At 41.8% G+C, this 15985-nt stretch overlaps 1 protein-coding gene across 1 annotated transcript; it reads left to right on the top strand.

The window, feature by feature from the left end:
- The first annotated feature begins 6250 nt into the window (after nt 1-6250).
- Nucleotides 6251-13731, top strand: LOC307042770 (T-cell leukemia homeobox protein 1-like). The gene is made up of 3 exons (XM_079686855.1): nt 6251-6965; nt 8038-8275; nt 12151-13731. Exons 1-3 carry the CDS (start codon nt 6305-6307, stop codon nt 12359-12361), a joined length of 1110 nt encoding a protein of 369 aa, XP_079542981.1. The 5' UTR covers nt 6251-6304; the 3' UTR covers nt 12362-13731.
- The last annotated feature ends 2254 nt before the right edge of the window (nt 13732-15985 follow it).

Below are 15985 nucleotides of genomic sequence, written 5' to 3'. Positions count from 1 at the left end.
GTTCTCGTTGTAACTCTCGTTATAATCGGAGCGGCTCGGAAACACATCTACAGCAGTAACATGATGCAACATTCACATTAATGCAGCAGCAATATTAATAGAGAAACATCAGACATAATAGTAAAACACTGCAAGGGAACATTTTATTGCACCAGGAGCTATCTTGGGACTTTTACTGCGACAACGTTGACTTGCCTGTGAATAAAAAATAAACCATAGTGTTGGTGATCTACAGTGTTGTCATTCTTCTTTGAACACCAGCAAGATCGCTAACACCCTATTTCAACAATCACACTCCCTGTAATTGACATAATTAATAGATAGTTTAGCTTCTCATCATCAGTTGCTGTGGCCCACTGATGTTAACGATCGTAACTGAAAGGCTGCCTGCCAAACGTAAACATTCAGCCATGTGACATTCAGCCAAACTCTCGCGAGAGTTTTACACAAGACGGATCCTTTCTAGCCATAACCGAGGAGATGGTGGAGAGAAGCGCTCCAAGGTGTGGTTACATGTTACCCGTCTTGAGGTGGACAATGCTCGTCACCAAAAGTGTTTAGCATGTAAGGGCGGTAACACGAGCAATTTGTCTAAACATTTAGCAAAAGTGCACCACATTAAGACGGAGGAATGCACCGGGTTCGACTGTCTTTCTAGTAGCTCTGTAGCCCCATCCACGAGTAACGTTTCCACGTCAGGTGTTATGTATGCTAGCAGCAACACACGGAGTTAACTACATTATACAAACATGGGTTAATGATTAGAGGTAACTGAGTTATTTATTTTGTTAAAGTTTCAGCTATTCTGTTTACAGTTCTGTCATCAGATTATTTAATAAGATTTGTTAAAACGTTGTTTCTTTTGATGTGAAATATTATTTATTTAATTCAAATAAAAAGCAATGTTAATTTTGTTCACAATTTGTTAAGTTAATTTAATAATATATGTATTTTTGAATCAAGTATTCATCTTTATTGTCTTCATTGTTAGTTTCCACATGCCTAAAACAACCTCAAACTAAATCTAAAAGTTGATGGCTAAATAAGAGCGTTTGAGAAATTGTGCAAGGTACACAGTAGTAGTCCGAATAGTCGATTAATCGTTTCATTGATCTATAGATTAATCGATAATCAAATTAGTCGTTTGTTGCAGCCCTATTGTAGTTATCCCATGTAAAAATAAAACGTGTTATTCAGCAACCCTTGCAATTTGGGATTTTACTTTTGGTTGGTAGACCTCGGTTAGCTGGTCATTTCAAAAGTAGCTCACCAGCCAAAAAAGTGTGGGCACCCCTGATGTAGAGGGTGTAACAGCCCCTCCCCAAGAACAAAAAGGAACCAATGTGAGGATGTCAATATCTGGCACAAAACAGTGGTGCTCTCTAACAGGTCACATACTGGCTGTCTTGATAGTCAAACAATTAATGTCCCAACGTAATTGCAACATCCCTGGTTGATTATAGCTGGGGACCTTTTCCACAAGTCCTTTTCTTTCTGCTTCTTCACTACAACTACAGGACGATTACAGTTTGAACCTTAAGGTTCTATATCAGGATTAAATACAGTAATGGTTAAGTGTCTTAAAAGACATCTTTAATATGAGCATATACATGTGTTACATTAAATGTACTTATGTGAAAAATATTAGCAAGTTTAAGTAGCAATACTTGTTGCTGTCAGTCACACAAAATGTACAATAAAATATTCACAGATAACCCCCCTGGTTTTATGGTTTTTACTGGAAAAGGTTTTCTATATGGGTCAAAGAGTGTGTATTTGGGACATGCATCACATTGAAACACTGCTGTATTAACAGCAATACTTATGAGTTCCACGTAAATGTTTAAAAAACATTTTTTAACCAAGTTTTCCCCCAATCCACGCTTAACTGGCCCCTTGTATTGTTTGTCCGCCTTTGCTTTCCTTTCACTGTCTCCATCTCTTCATCTGCTCACTGGCTTCTATCAATCCCTTGCAAGTGGGATTTTCTGGAAGTCCTTGAAATTCAGATGCTAAGTGCACTGATAGGGAGCTGCCAATCATGTAGCAGGAAGGAAAAGAGCAGCCCTTTGCCTCATACGAGAAGACACACAAAAACAGCATTTTCACATGAAACCATGAAAGAAGTTAACTAAACAGAGAAACGGAGAGAGAGAGCATTCTGTCAAAACACAGACCCAACTATCAGATCACTGCCAGAACCTTTTTTAACTGGCTGTACATAAGATAATAACAGGAATTGAGATCTGATAATTACATAAAATAAATAATACATTTAAATAGACTCCTTATGGTGACGTAAGATTTCGAAATGTGATTGCTTTATCTGAAATTACTTGTGTTATTTATTCATTCGTATATGTGTCAACTAAACCAGTTAATCAAGGCAGCTACAAAGCTAAATGTGCTTGTGTGTGTGTGTGTGTGTGTGTGTGTGTGTGTGTGTGTGTGTGTGTGTGTGTGTGTGTGTGTGTGTGTGTGTGTGTGTGTGTGTGTGTGTGTGTGTGTTGGTGTGTGTGTGTGTGTGTGTGTGTGTGTGTGTGTGTGTGTGTGTGTGTGTGTGTGTGTGTGTGTGTGTGTGTGTGTGTGTGTGTGTGTGTGTGTGTGTGTCCAGCTGTTAATCAGAGTTTTATGAGTGGTCCTCCACACAGCTCAGACTTTAGCCAATCAGATTCAGGTGAAACGTCTATTTGACAGTGTGTGCTGCTTAGCAAACAGGATGATCCCTCAATCTGTGCTCCTCAGTACATCCAAGTGTGCCAACGCTGAAACACTGAGGCTGTCAATTGACTTCCACTTCCTAGACTTGTTTTCGAAAAAAGGTCATTTTGAGTTCAAGTCAATAGAAATGAAAAATTTTGTTCATCACATATAGGCCTATACATACAGACCCAACAAGTAGAATTGGTATCTGTCACAGTTTTCACATAACCAAAAGTCACCAACCCTTAAGGACAGAGCAGCGTTAAACAACGAGTGAGTTCAACCTGTGATGTCATTCAACTCCACAGTCAGGTGCTCAATGTGGAGACTTGTAATAAAGACCCTTTTCTAAGATTACGTAGATACAGCATTGGAGGCTGTGGCTCAGTGGGTTGCTGTGCTGATATTTGGATAGGCAGAGCGCTGGTTGCAGTCAGCATTTCGTTTTGTCCTTGGGCAAGACAAGACCCCAAATGGCTCCTGTGGGGATGTATTGAGTGTATAAATCGCTTTGGATAAAAGCATCTAACAAGTGACATGTAATGTAACTACAGCACATACCCGAACCACATTAGATTTCCATTTAATTCTGCTTCTCCCCAGGTCACTAGGACATGGTTTGAGGCCAACCATAATATATATTTTTTTGGGGGGCGGCAGTAGCTCAGATGGCTTGGGAACCGGAGGGTGGCCGGTTCAAGGCCACAAACACACCAAAGTGGAGTACTTGGCACTTGGAGTGCCCACTGCTTCTTGTACTGGAACTATGGATAAATGCAGAGGTCTAATTTCACTGTGTGTGCTGTGCTGTGCAAAGTATGTGTGTGACAACTAAAGAGTGTCAGTCCTTTAATTCTCCCTTTCTATTCCTTCATGTGTCCTATGAGAGAATGAGGGAGCCGTTTTGCTCTGCATCGGACAGAGCTTACTGCCAGGGCTTATGCAGTGTTCCTGAAATGTTAGTGTCCCTCCCAGTGTTCTCCCCGTGCTTCGGGTAGAACTATAACAGTATCGATGTGTTACTGCTAATGTTATGTGCAACAAAGCCTCACATGTAAATCTGAAATCTCAGAAAATTGTCATTATAATGACGAATGTATTTGTCACTAGTTCATGTCCTCTGGTTGGTTTAAACAAGATGTATTGAATGGGATCAGTTTTACCAACAATCATGTTAAAAAACATGTTTTTGCCATTTGATCGTAAATAAAACAGCAGAAGTTCCATTTAAAATCTCTATTGCATTATTCCATGATTGCTGTTCATCTGAGGAATGTAGAGCTGTTTGCGGGCCCTAATGTTTATGATCGGTCAACGGTTATAAAAATATGCGCACTTCCATGTGCAGATAAAAATGTGATCAGTCAACTGTGTGTGTGTGTGTGTGTGTGTGTGTGTGTGTGTGTGTGTGTGTGTGTGTGTGTGTGTGTGTGTGTGTGTGTGTGTGTGTGTGTGTGTGTGTGTGTGTGTGTGTGGGGGGGTGTGTGTGTGTGTGTGTGTGTGTGTGTGTGTGTGTGTGTGTGTGTGTGTGGGGGGGGGGGGGGGTGTGTGTGTGTGTGTGTGTGCGCTGCTAAAAGCAGATGAAATATTAATACCCCATGTTAGATCATTAAGTCCCAATGGCTTTTAGAAGGAGAGAACGTCAATGAGCAAGTGGTCATATTTTTCATTGAATTGTTACTGAGCTGGTGTATTTTTTTGGAACAGCAGCGTCACATGATTGTTATTTATGATCTACGATTAAACAACGATACATCCATCCACTTATTATGGCAGTACAAATCCCGCTAATTTAAAATCACTGCATATCAGTAATCATTTTTGATTCATTATTATTTTAATGAATGAAGCCTATATACCAAATGACCAAGCCTGTATTTTTTATTATTTGAAATTCCCCTTGAACTTTCTGATGCTTTTAATCCAGGAAAGATGCCCTGCAGCAGCAGATGCAGCAGCTCTGGTGTGTTCCAGCGACGTGCGCTCAGGGGAGGCAGGGGAGGCAGAGCCTCACCTGTCATACTCCAACGTAACGGAAAAACAACTAAAGAAAAACTAAATACTAATAATAATAATAAAATGTCTCCACTGATCTGTGTTGTAAATGTGCTTTATGTATGATTCAAATCGCTTTTTAAAGTCGAAATCAGCAAATTTGCTGAGCTCCGCTACAACTACGGGTAGCGATGAGAAAGGAGGCAGGGACGAGCTCTACCTCTCGTAAACCCATAGTAATTTGCTGGAGCGCGGGCACTAATTTAACGCGGGCACTTATTTTGTGAGCGGGCTCAAGCCAGTTACTGTGGTGTGAGGTGAGGCACAGATGAGCTCTGCCTCACCTCAGAATGCGTCACCCCACAGAAACTGGCTGGAAAGCGGGCACTAAGCTCATGCCTGTTACCATCTCACTCTATGTCACCAATGTAATGTTTGTAGATCCCTTTATTACATTTATCCTCGCCATCCATAGTCTCTAAATAACTTATGTCACGTATATATGATATTTAGGCTCGCTGGTCTCATCATACAACGGCAATGAAAAAAGCACCAGGGGAGGCAGCCATAACCTCTGCCGCACTGAAGGGGGCGCACATGAGCCCACAGGTTATTGTTGCTACTGTTATTCTACGCAGAGAGGGTAGACACAAACAACAAGCTAGACTTTTCAAATTACAGGAAGATAAGGAGGACTTTTACAAAAAAGTAATAGAGATTGTTGTCCAGAAGGATAGCATGGACTTCATCTTCAAGTCAGGGTAAGACCACAATTGTAATAAAAATGGGATCTTACTAAGAAAGAAAAATCAAATATTTAAATGTTGGGTATCCTTTTGTTGAACGGTCTGTTTAAAATGAATTGAACCATCAGACTAAAAAAGCTTTTGAAAATAGCCGAATATTTCGATTAAGGTCAAAATATAATATTTGTAAATCTGACTCTGAAAGAGTCAGTGCCTCACCAGCAATGAACATCACCGCACGTCACTGGTGTGTTCCCACCTAAAACAATTCCCCGGGCACTGCACACTAGCTACACACTGCTCAGTACTAGACTCCTGGTACTAGGATGGGTTAAAAGCAGAGAACACATGTCACTGTGTGCTCTGTGCACTGCATGTGTGACCATTAAAGAGGGATTCATCCCTCCCAATTCAATTCTATTCTATAAATGAAAAGGCTTCCATGTTTGCAGCATTGTCATTACTAGACATGAATTAATAATAGGGCCAGCTCTATACAAAAACTGAGAAGCCTACATTACACATCCATCATTTTGCAGTGATTTATGAAGCAATGATGTCAAACAGACGATGTTGTATTTATTTATTTTAAGATAAACTGTCCTGTGGTTTCATTCACAGGTGTTTCTATTGCTTTCGTTGAATATTGTCAATAATATCAGCTGTGTGTGTGTGTGTGTGTGTGTGTGTGTGTGTGTGTGTGTGTGTGTGTGTGTGTGTGTGTGTGTGTGTGTGTGTGTGTGTGTGCCCGTGTCCAGCTGTTAATCAGAGTTTTATGAGCGCGCCTCCACACAGCGCTGTCTTTAGCCAGTCGGATTCAGGCCGTGACGTCTCGTGCTGTCTATTTTGCACTTTGATTGATGTCCTCGTGGGGGGCAAAGGGGTTGGGGGGCAACAGTGGAGCGTTGCTTTCCTGCATACACACCGAAAAAACACACATACGCACACACAAACACTCGGTAGATAACGACAGGAGCTCGTGCAGAATAAACCCAGACGTTGAGTCCTGGGATCGGCGCGTGGAGCAAACTCTGTTCCTCGCGCCGGAGCTGGGGACTCGCGCAGTGGAGGCCATGGATCACACCGGGATACCGGGGGCGCATCTGCAGGAGCACCCGCACGCGGAACCCATCAGCTTTGGCATCGAGCAGATCCTCAGTATGGAGAGCTGCATGCTGAGTGCGAGGATGCACGAGCAGGACTATGGGCACGGGGCCTACAACAACAGCGGCGCGAACGGTGGCGGCTACATATACAGTAACACCGGATATAACGGCACCAGCAGTGCGTGCGGGATGGCTTCCATCGGCTCGGCTTATCACATGAACATGGGCGTGAATTCGAACGGGCCTAACGTTACTTCTGCCGGGCATGGGGTCATCCGGGTCCCGGCGCACCGACCCCTGAGCTGCGGGAGCTCTGCGGGGTCCGCGCCGCCGGGTGCCGGGAACATCAGGCTGAGCGCGCTCACCTTCCCCTGGATGGAGAGCAACCGGCGCTTCACCAAAGACAGGTTCACAGGTAGATCAAATAAAGCAAACAACATTATGTAATAGGCTACTCATTCATCTAAAATAAACTAATATAATAAATCCTGATCACAATATAACATAGAATAATAAAATACATTATAACAAAACAGGATTTAACGAAATCAAATATTAAATATTAGAATACATTATAGAAAACAAATTTAACAAAATGAAATAAAAAATTCAAAGATGTAGGCCTAAATAAAAATTGTAAGCTTTTTGTTCATTTCACTTTGATTTAACACAATCCATACAACTTTATAATACATACATAGAAAATCTCCCTGAATCGTCATAATTGGCCTGATTATGTGTAACGGAAGAATCCATTTTCAATCATTTTGGAAAACGTACTAAATAAGATATACAATTAGATATCGACAAGAATCAACCTTTAACTGGGAACAGAAGTACTGTTATTAGGCCATAATAATACAAATAATAATAATAATGTCGTTGTTATTGTTTGTTTGTGTTCTTTGTAATTATGTTTTTCTCTTTGTACATACAATCAGTACAGACCACTCTCATGTGTACGCATATATTTTTGCTTTCCATTTCTAAATGATAAACAGCATTATCGAAATAATAATAATCGCTATAAAAAGATTTTTCTTCAGAATAATAATAATAATTTAAAGACTGAGATAGACATTGTCACAATACTGCTGGGTGAAACATTTTGTGATTAATCACCAACATTTCAGAGCAAGTTTGGATTTCATGAATTAAGTAAATACATTATTTAAACGTTTTTTGGGGCTTCACTCAAAAAACACCTTTTCTAATCAATTTCTCTGGATGATTCTCAAAGGTTCTTGCGTTACGGTGTAAGAAATAAATGTGTTAATAAAAATAAGAAATTCTACAATGCTCATGTTTCCTGAGCGCTGACAAAATGATTTAACACTTAAACATAACATATTGACTCTTATTTAAAAAGATAATCAGTGCTCTCTCCTCTTCCCCCCCTCTCTCATCCGCTCCTTTCCTCCTCACTTCTCCTCCTCTCCTCTCCTCATCACCTCTCCTCCTGCCGCTCTGTCCTTCTGCCGGGTCAGTGTCCCTGTCCCCCCTTACTGCCAACCGTCGTGTAGGTCACCCGTACCAAAACAGGACCCCCCCCAAGAAGAAGAAGCCGCGGACGTCGTTCAGCCGGCTGCAGGTGTGTGAGCTGGAGAAGCGCTTCCACCGGCAGAAGTACCTGGCGTCGGCGGAGCGGGCGGCGCTGGCCAAAAGCCTGAAGATGACCGACGCTCAGGTCAAGACCTGGTTCCAGAACAGGCGCACCAAATGGAGGTGAGCTTTTGTTTCATTTCAAAGACTGTAATGAATACTTGTAGACCTCTACCCACTCTTGAGGGAGGGCCTCTTGTGGCTGTAGGTGCCCCTCCGATGGCTTTAAAGCGCTCCAGGAGAGGCCCTTCTTCATGAAGCATGGTGCTCGGTTTGTGGAGGAGACTCTTGCTCTTTCTGCTATTCACTCACCAACAATGAGAGCAATGGGCAAACGCAGTGTTGGAGAGAAAACAAGCACAAATGAAAGGGCCCAAACATCCATCAAAAACGTTCTAACATGTTTATTAAACAACAAAAATACCCATACAACTTGTGTAAATTCATTCAAATTAAATGTGTAATTTTAGACCTTTTTGATAATATATAGATGATTGTATTTAGTTACGAATCCTTAGAGCTTAACGCTATACACATTATACACTATTAGCGTATTGTTTCTGCAGAACATGGTATTATCCAGTGAATCATTTTATAGAGGAACTGAGCGGATTCATGCATCTCACTGCCGGCTTGCACTCTAATCATCTGATATGTGACATGTGAATAATTACACTTATATTTTTACAACGTGATGAAGCCTTCTGCTTATTTTCCGGCTGTTCTTATCATTTTATTTTTCGTTGACAAGGACACAACTTTTGAATTGGTAATAATAATATATGTATCAAACTAAGAGGGCACTGCATAAATATAACATTGTGCATAAAGATAATATTAGAAATATTAAACAGCAAGTAAAAAGATAATATAAGGAATATTAAACAGCACGTAAAAAGACAATATTAGGAATGTTAAACAGCAAGTGGAAATTATAATATTAGGAATATTAAACAGCAAGTAAAAATCATAATATTAAGCATATTAAACATCAAATAAAAAGATAATACTTGGCATATTAAACAGCAAGTAAAAAGATAATATCAGGCAGGGTGAGTTGCCCTAATGTGGGACACGCCCTAATGTGGGGGACGCCCTAATGTGGGGGACGCCCTAATGTGGGACGCCCAAGCTCAAATGGGTCAATGAAAGTCAATGAAACTATGGGTAAACACAAGCTGTGAATGTCATGCGATCAAAATCACATGACTTCTCAAATGCCCAATCACATATGAGGGTGGAAAAACCTTCAAACAGGAAGTACCCTTTGTGAAGACCACCCAAAGGTCAGTGACATAGTGTTTTGACAAATGTAATGTTAAGGTTTTAAATTTCGTATAAATAAAACAATCTTGCAAGTTTTTATCAGGATGTGTTTATGATATGTTTGTTCATCAGAACATATTATAATATGGTGTAAATATACTCAATATTTTTTTATTTCAATCAAATGTTCCATCGTCCCACTTTAGGAAACATGTTTCGCAAAGTGGGACAGTATGATTTGCTTAATGTGGGACTGGTCTAAAAGGGGCATGGATTGTGCAAGAGTAATGGTTATTTACAGGGTTTTATTCTTCTAATGCATTATTTTAGATATTTAAGGTGAAGGGCAAATTATATTAAATAATTGGGGGTGGCTGCATCTCTGTTAAAATGGTATGACAAAGTCAGGGATAATGTTAGGGATTCATGTCTGAGTTTAAAAGATGGCAATTAATTTAAGCCCAAATATTCATAGTTATTTAATAAATCTTTCCAACACACATTGTAAAAAATAGCCTAAGTTAAGAAATCATTCCAATATGTACTATAGGTCAGTAAAAAATAAATAAAACACAGTTTAAAAGGGGAGTGATTAGTCGAATATGCATAAATAAAAAAATAAAGAATGTACAGTAGGTAAGATAAAGATAGGCGAGAGGACTTTATCAAATATGTGTTATTTCTTGTGAGCATATTCTAATGTTTTTTGGATTATTGAAATATATTCAGTTCTGTGTCATATGAGTGTTGAGAGCTGTATGCATACATCTCTTAATTTTGCCCTCAAAGTGCACCAGATTGATGCATTTAACTTCAATTTAAAGAAAAACATCTTCTGTTGTAACAACAATAACATTATATAAATAGTAACATAGCTGAACATGGTATTGAACATTTAGCTTTGAGTGTTACTGACCTTACGGCCCGTCTACACTACAGGCATGAAAAAATCTTGAAGCTGGGCGTGTCTGACGGCCCGTCTACACTACAGGCATGAAAAAATCCTGAAGCTGGGCGTGTCTGAAGCTTGGCAATTGTTTGCGAGCAACCAATCACATGAATCTCCCGCCCCCGACATACAAAGCAATAGCAATGTTAGAACGAAGTAAACTGGATATAAACTCTCCAAACGGGCGAAAAAACTATCAGTTTCACCCACTGTCTCTGCCACCTCACTCCATGCCTGGTTCCTCCGGTTTGTATCCCGGTAAATAGTTCCGGTCGTAAAGAACCGGGTGATTTGCTACCGTAATATCTCGTTTGGAATATGAGGAAATGAACTGCGGTCTGGCTCTCCCAGCTTGCACGCGGTTTGATTGGCTGCGCTTGCACTGGCGGGATTTGCATAAACGGGATTTCATTGGCTGATGCCAAGCATCGAGCCTCAAAAGTTGAACATTGTTCAACTTTTGATGCCGATAGATGCTCGTGATGCTCGCAAAGCCATGCCATGCTCCCCACAATGCAGTTCGGCGAAGATTCAAAATCTTCTACGTCCCCCCATTCAAGTGAATGGGCGAAGCGTTGAAAGCATTTTTTGATCAAAACAATGTTCAACTTTTGAGGCTCGATGCTTGGCATCAGCCAATCAAATTCCGTTTATGCAAATCCCGCCAGTGCAAGCGCAGCCAATCAAACCGTGTGCAAGCTGGGAGAGCCAGACCGCAGTTCATTTCCTCATATTCCAAACGAGATATTACGGTAGCAAATCACCCGGTTCTTTACGACCGGAACTATTTACCGGGATACAAACCGGAGGAACCAGGCATGGAGGGAGGTGGCAGAGACAGTGGGTGAAACTGATCGTTTTTTCGCCTGTTTGGAGAGTTTATATCCAGTTTACTTCGTTTTAACATTGCTATTGCTTTGTATGTCGGGGGCGGGAGATTCATGTGATTGGTTGCTCGCAAAAAATCGCCAAGCTTCAGACACGCCCAGCTTTAAGATTTTTTCATGCCTGTAGTGTAGACGGGCCGCAAAGCCATGCCATGCTCCCCACAATGCAGTTCGGCGGAGATTAAAAATCTTCTACGTCACCCCATTCAAGAAAATGGGCGAAGCGTTGAAAGCATTTTTTGATGCCTGTAGTGTAGACGTAGGCTGCTGATATGTCTACCATTTCTTTTATGAGTGTAATATCTGCATTTTCTCTTTTGGTTTGATTAGGACACTTCCTGGGGATTTCAGAATGGTACTGGATTTTGATTTATTGTACCGGCTTCATATGGCAATATATTCCAGAATTCTGAAATGCAAAAAACGTCCCACATTAGGGCAATTCACCCCATTTTAAACAGCAAGTAAAAATATAATATTAGGAATATTAAAAACACTGTTTAATACTCTTAATATGATAGTTTTACTTGCTGTTTAATATTCCTAATGACTGGCTGGTTGATGGTCTTCTGAAAGACAAAAATAATACTATTGTCTATATTGGCTATAGGCTATATACAATAATAAGACTATTCTAGTGGACTACTGGCGGACTGGCCATCGGGACGTTCGGGACGAATCCCGATGGGCCGGTACCTAAGTGGGCCGGTCGGACGATGTCGCCCCCCCTTGACAATTTACTAGTGCCGAAGTGGGCTGGTCGAGATGCCCGAGCTGATTTTTAGTCCCAGTCCGCCCCCCTATTCAATCCTTTATTTAACCTATATAAAGATTAGGCCTATATATTATATGATAGATTATAGTAGGAGTATTAAGAGCATGTTTCTCTGCTGCAGGCGGCAGACGGCGGAGGAGCGCGAGGCGGAGCGGCAGCAGGCCAACCGGATCCTCGTGCAGCTGCAGCAGGAGGCCTTCCAGAAGACCATTACCCAGCCAGTGGCCCCAGACCCACTGTGTCTACAGAACAGCTCTCTGTACGCCCTGCAGAACCTGCAACCGTGGACCGAGAACACCGCCAAGATCAACAGCGTGTCGGCCTGCGAGTAGACAGAGCCAGCGGCCGGGTCTTACCACGGATACCGGGCAGAGACCCGGCCGGCCCGCAGCTGCTGAGGAGCTCCCCTTCTCGGCGGGTCTCTCCGCCGCTCTGCAGCCTCTGCTGCTCCCAGGACAGACTTGCCTGCTTCGGCCCGCTTTGGCCTGCTAAGCCTTGCAGAGACCAAACTTGACATTTTGGAAATATTTTGTAGACACATTTTGCTCCATAAAATTGCGCGAGATGACCAGGACATACTACTTACTTCAATGATGAGTTGTAGTATTATATTTGTATAGCTAACTGTAGGGACTTGATGTTTCATAATCAGCATATTTTCATCTGTGTTCATCAGCTGATCATTCAGAGGGCTCCACAGGCTTTACATTAAAAGACAAATCGTATAGACACAACTTGGCTACTTGACGCCTAATGTTGAAAATATGTACTACATTCTCCAACACCTCTCACGCTCATTTAAAACACAAAGTTGTTTTCTTATTTCTCTCACTCTGACACTGTTTGGGTGTGTGTTCGCGCGTTTCTGCATATTTGCGTGACTGTGTTTGACGGTCATACATTTTGGACACTGAACATATTGTGTCTGCTGGGTTTGACAAAAATACATGTTGATGTCCATGTCATGTTACATAGGCTATCCCTATATTCTCACGAGCTAGAGGGAAATTTGAACAGCTCATAGATGCTGAATGAGCGATGTTCGGATCATCCACAGAAACACAAAGAGCTTCGCTGCATTAAATATGCCAGTAAGCCACGTGGCCCTTGTTCACAGAGAGAGGACCAGCTAGCAAACACTATCAGACAGATCCTGCACATTCGCATAACTTTCAACTTCATGTGGAAAAACGAGAGCATGAAGCTGTAAAGCTGACTGTTGCGATGTGAGTCTGAAACGTGCACTAACAGAGGTATGTCCACGTGGAGCTCTGCATATCACCGAGTCAGCAGAGCTCGTTCCCCAAGTGTGTAGAGACTGCTTTCCTGACTGCTGTTCCTCATGTACCATATTGTGTGTTTCATAGGTGTGCACCTCAAACTCATCTGTTATTGTTTGCATTTGTACTCAGACGTCCCATTAAACATGTCTTCTGATGCATGAGTTTTAACATTCTCTAATGAAAGCAAAACATTTAAACATGTGCTTTATGTGTGTGCGTGAGTGCGTGTGTGTGTGTGTGTGTGTGTGTGTGTGTGTGTGTGTGTGTGTGTATGCGTGTGTGTGTGTGTGTGTGTGTGTGTTTGTGTGTGTGATGCAGGGACGTACACAGACATTTGGAGGGGCTATTGCTCTAAACTGGAAAAACTTGTTTTTAATGTCAAAGGTTCATAAAATAAAAACACAACTCTGTCATTGCAAGTGACTCTCAGTTGACTTTTATGTCCATTTGCGATTCGTCATTCAGGCACATTTTTGGTTTTACGGTCCATGTCTCATTAAAATATCTAACGTTAGTAACTATTAAAGAAAAAATGGGGACAATCAAGTTTTAATGTAGTTTGACCTTTGTAACTGCTGTGCAGACATTCTGATAAAATAGGGCTTCTAACTAAGCTAATTAACCTACCTTAAATAAACTCACTAATTAATGAAACCAGTTCAATACGCATTATTCTTATTGTTATCATTCTTTATGAGCACAGAAACGGTAGGAATCTAATTACTTATTTATTTAGTATGCCATAACTTAATAACAGAGATGGTCAAACTAAAGTGGTAAAGAAATGTCAGAAATCCGACAATAAAGCGGGACAGTGAAGTGTTCTCCGTGAGAGGGCGATCAAGAGAAGAGAGAGAGCGACCCCGTTGAGGGATTTTACGGAGCAGATGAAAAAACACAGAAAGACAGAAGCACAATAACAAGTATATTTGTTGTGAGACGCTATAATACTAATTGTGGGCTTATCTTGTTGATTCGGCCACAATAGAAAACAAAAAAAACTCTCTCTCTCTCCAGAGGGGCAGGTCAGACAAAAATGGCAAACGGGCTGTTGCCCAGGCAACAATAGCCCGTACACTGTACCTGTGCACATCCCTGGTGTGATGTGACATCTTCCAGGAGTGCTTTCTAAAAGGTGAAGGTGAATTTCCTCATCAACTCATCTCCACCTCTTGGAATTCCTTTTTTCTCACACACACACACACACACACACACACACACACACACACACACACACACACACACACACACACACACACACACACACACACACACACACACACACACACACACACACACACACACACACACACACACACACACACACACACACACACACACACACACACACACACACACACACACACACACACACACACACACACACACACCAGCCCGTCCTCCTACAAAAAACGACCATATAGGTCAATTGTTGCAAACGCTCCGGAGGGTCGTTTATTCACAATTAACCCTCTCTGGAAAATCCCAAATTGTGGAATAGTTTGGCCATTAAAATGCTTTTTATTAGTTCTCATTCATAACACTCCGTTCGATGTCTCACTATGGGATGCGCCTCAACGGGTATGCAAACAGAAGCATCAATCTCATTACGCCAATCCTGATTGGCTGGTGATCTTGACGTCTACGTCAGGGAATCCACCCACCCTATAAGTAGCTTGCGCTCGACGCAGAGTCATTCAAACATCTGTTCTCGCTTCAGAGCACATCTCAAATTATCAGTAGCCAGGCTAGCTTAAAGGTCCACAGACTGAACCCAAAGCTAACATTCGGTCGACGGGCGCTTGCCGGTTACTTTTATGCTTTGCAAGAAGACTGAACAATATTAACACACCAGTTAATATTGTAATCTGCCTCGCCGTTTCTTTCTTTCGAAATTACGGTAAGGTTTGATTTTTTCTTCAAGCTAGTAACATACCTGTTGCTAGCTTTTCTTCCCTCCACACCGACACCACGGTAGCGAGGACGTTCTCTTTTCTCTCTCACACCAGAGGAGACGGAGATAAAAACAAAAGGTATTAACACGCCAGTTAATATTCTTTAAAGAATAAAATCTACACCGTCGCTTTTTCCTTTCGGATTAACGACAAGGTTGGATTTTTTTCTCAGTAACGTACCTATTACCAGCGTGTCCACTCCACGCCAGAGTCCTGCATCGGGTCGGGTACCCGACGGGTACCCAACGGGTGACCCGCAAAAAAGGTGATTCGCGGGTGGTATTTTTTCAAACACTTTTTTCCGGGTTCGGTTCTGGGTAAAAGAAAGATGATGCGGGTCGAGTCGCGGGTGTTGCATAATAAATATATTAAAATAATAATAATTTAGTTTAATGTTTAAATCCTCAGACCTCTGTGCATAATCATAACCTCTGCAGCGCATCAATGCTTCTGAGTGCGCCACATTCTGAATGGCTGAGATGAAGCTCTCTAGCGGAGAATACAGCATTTTCCAACACTTCCTCAAGAGCAAAATCCAACGTCTGGGAGGCTTTTGGTGTCCTCCTAGATGGAGAGAATAACCAACATCCCACGCTTTTTGAGAGAAATATGCAACTGCGTGTGTTAATAATTGCACGTTTTCACTGCTCATATATATATGCGGGTTCGGGTCGAGTTGCGGATCCTGTGCCGACGGGTCGGGTCGGGTTGCGGAACT

Source organism: Notothenia rossii (assembly GCF_949606895.1).
Source record: "Notothenia rossii genome assembly, chromosome: 6".
Taxonomy (NCBI): domain Eukaryota; kingdom Metazoa; phylum Chordata; class Actinopteri; order Perciformes; family Nototheniidae; genus Notothenia; species Notothenia rossii.
This window is presented reverse-complemented; position numbering and strand designations above follow the sequence as displayed.

What these genes read in the sequence shown, in the direction of transcription:
- LOC307042770 (XM_079686855.1), top strand. Translation starts at nt 6,305, where the DNA reads ATGTCCTCGTGGGGGGCAAAGGGGTTGGGGGGCAACAGTGGAGCGTTG. An exon ending in CACCAAAGACAGGTTCACAG is followed by an intron (nt 6,966 to 8,037) that starts GTAGATCAAATA and finishes CTGCCGGGTCAG; the next exon opens with TGTCCCTGTCCCCCCTTACT. An exon ending in AACAGGCGCACCAAATGGAG is followed by an intron (nt 8,276 to 12,150) that starts GTGAGCTTTTGT and finishes TCTCTGCTGCAG; the next exon opens with GCGGCAGACGGCGGAGGAGC.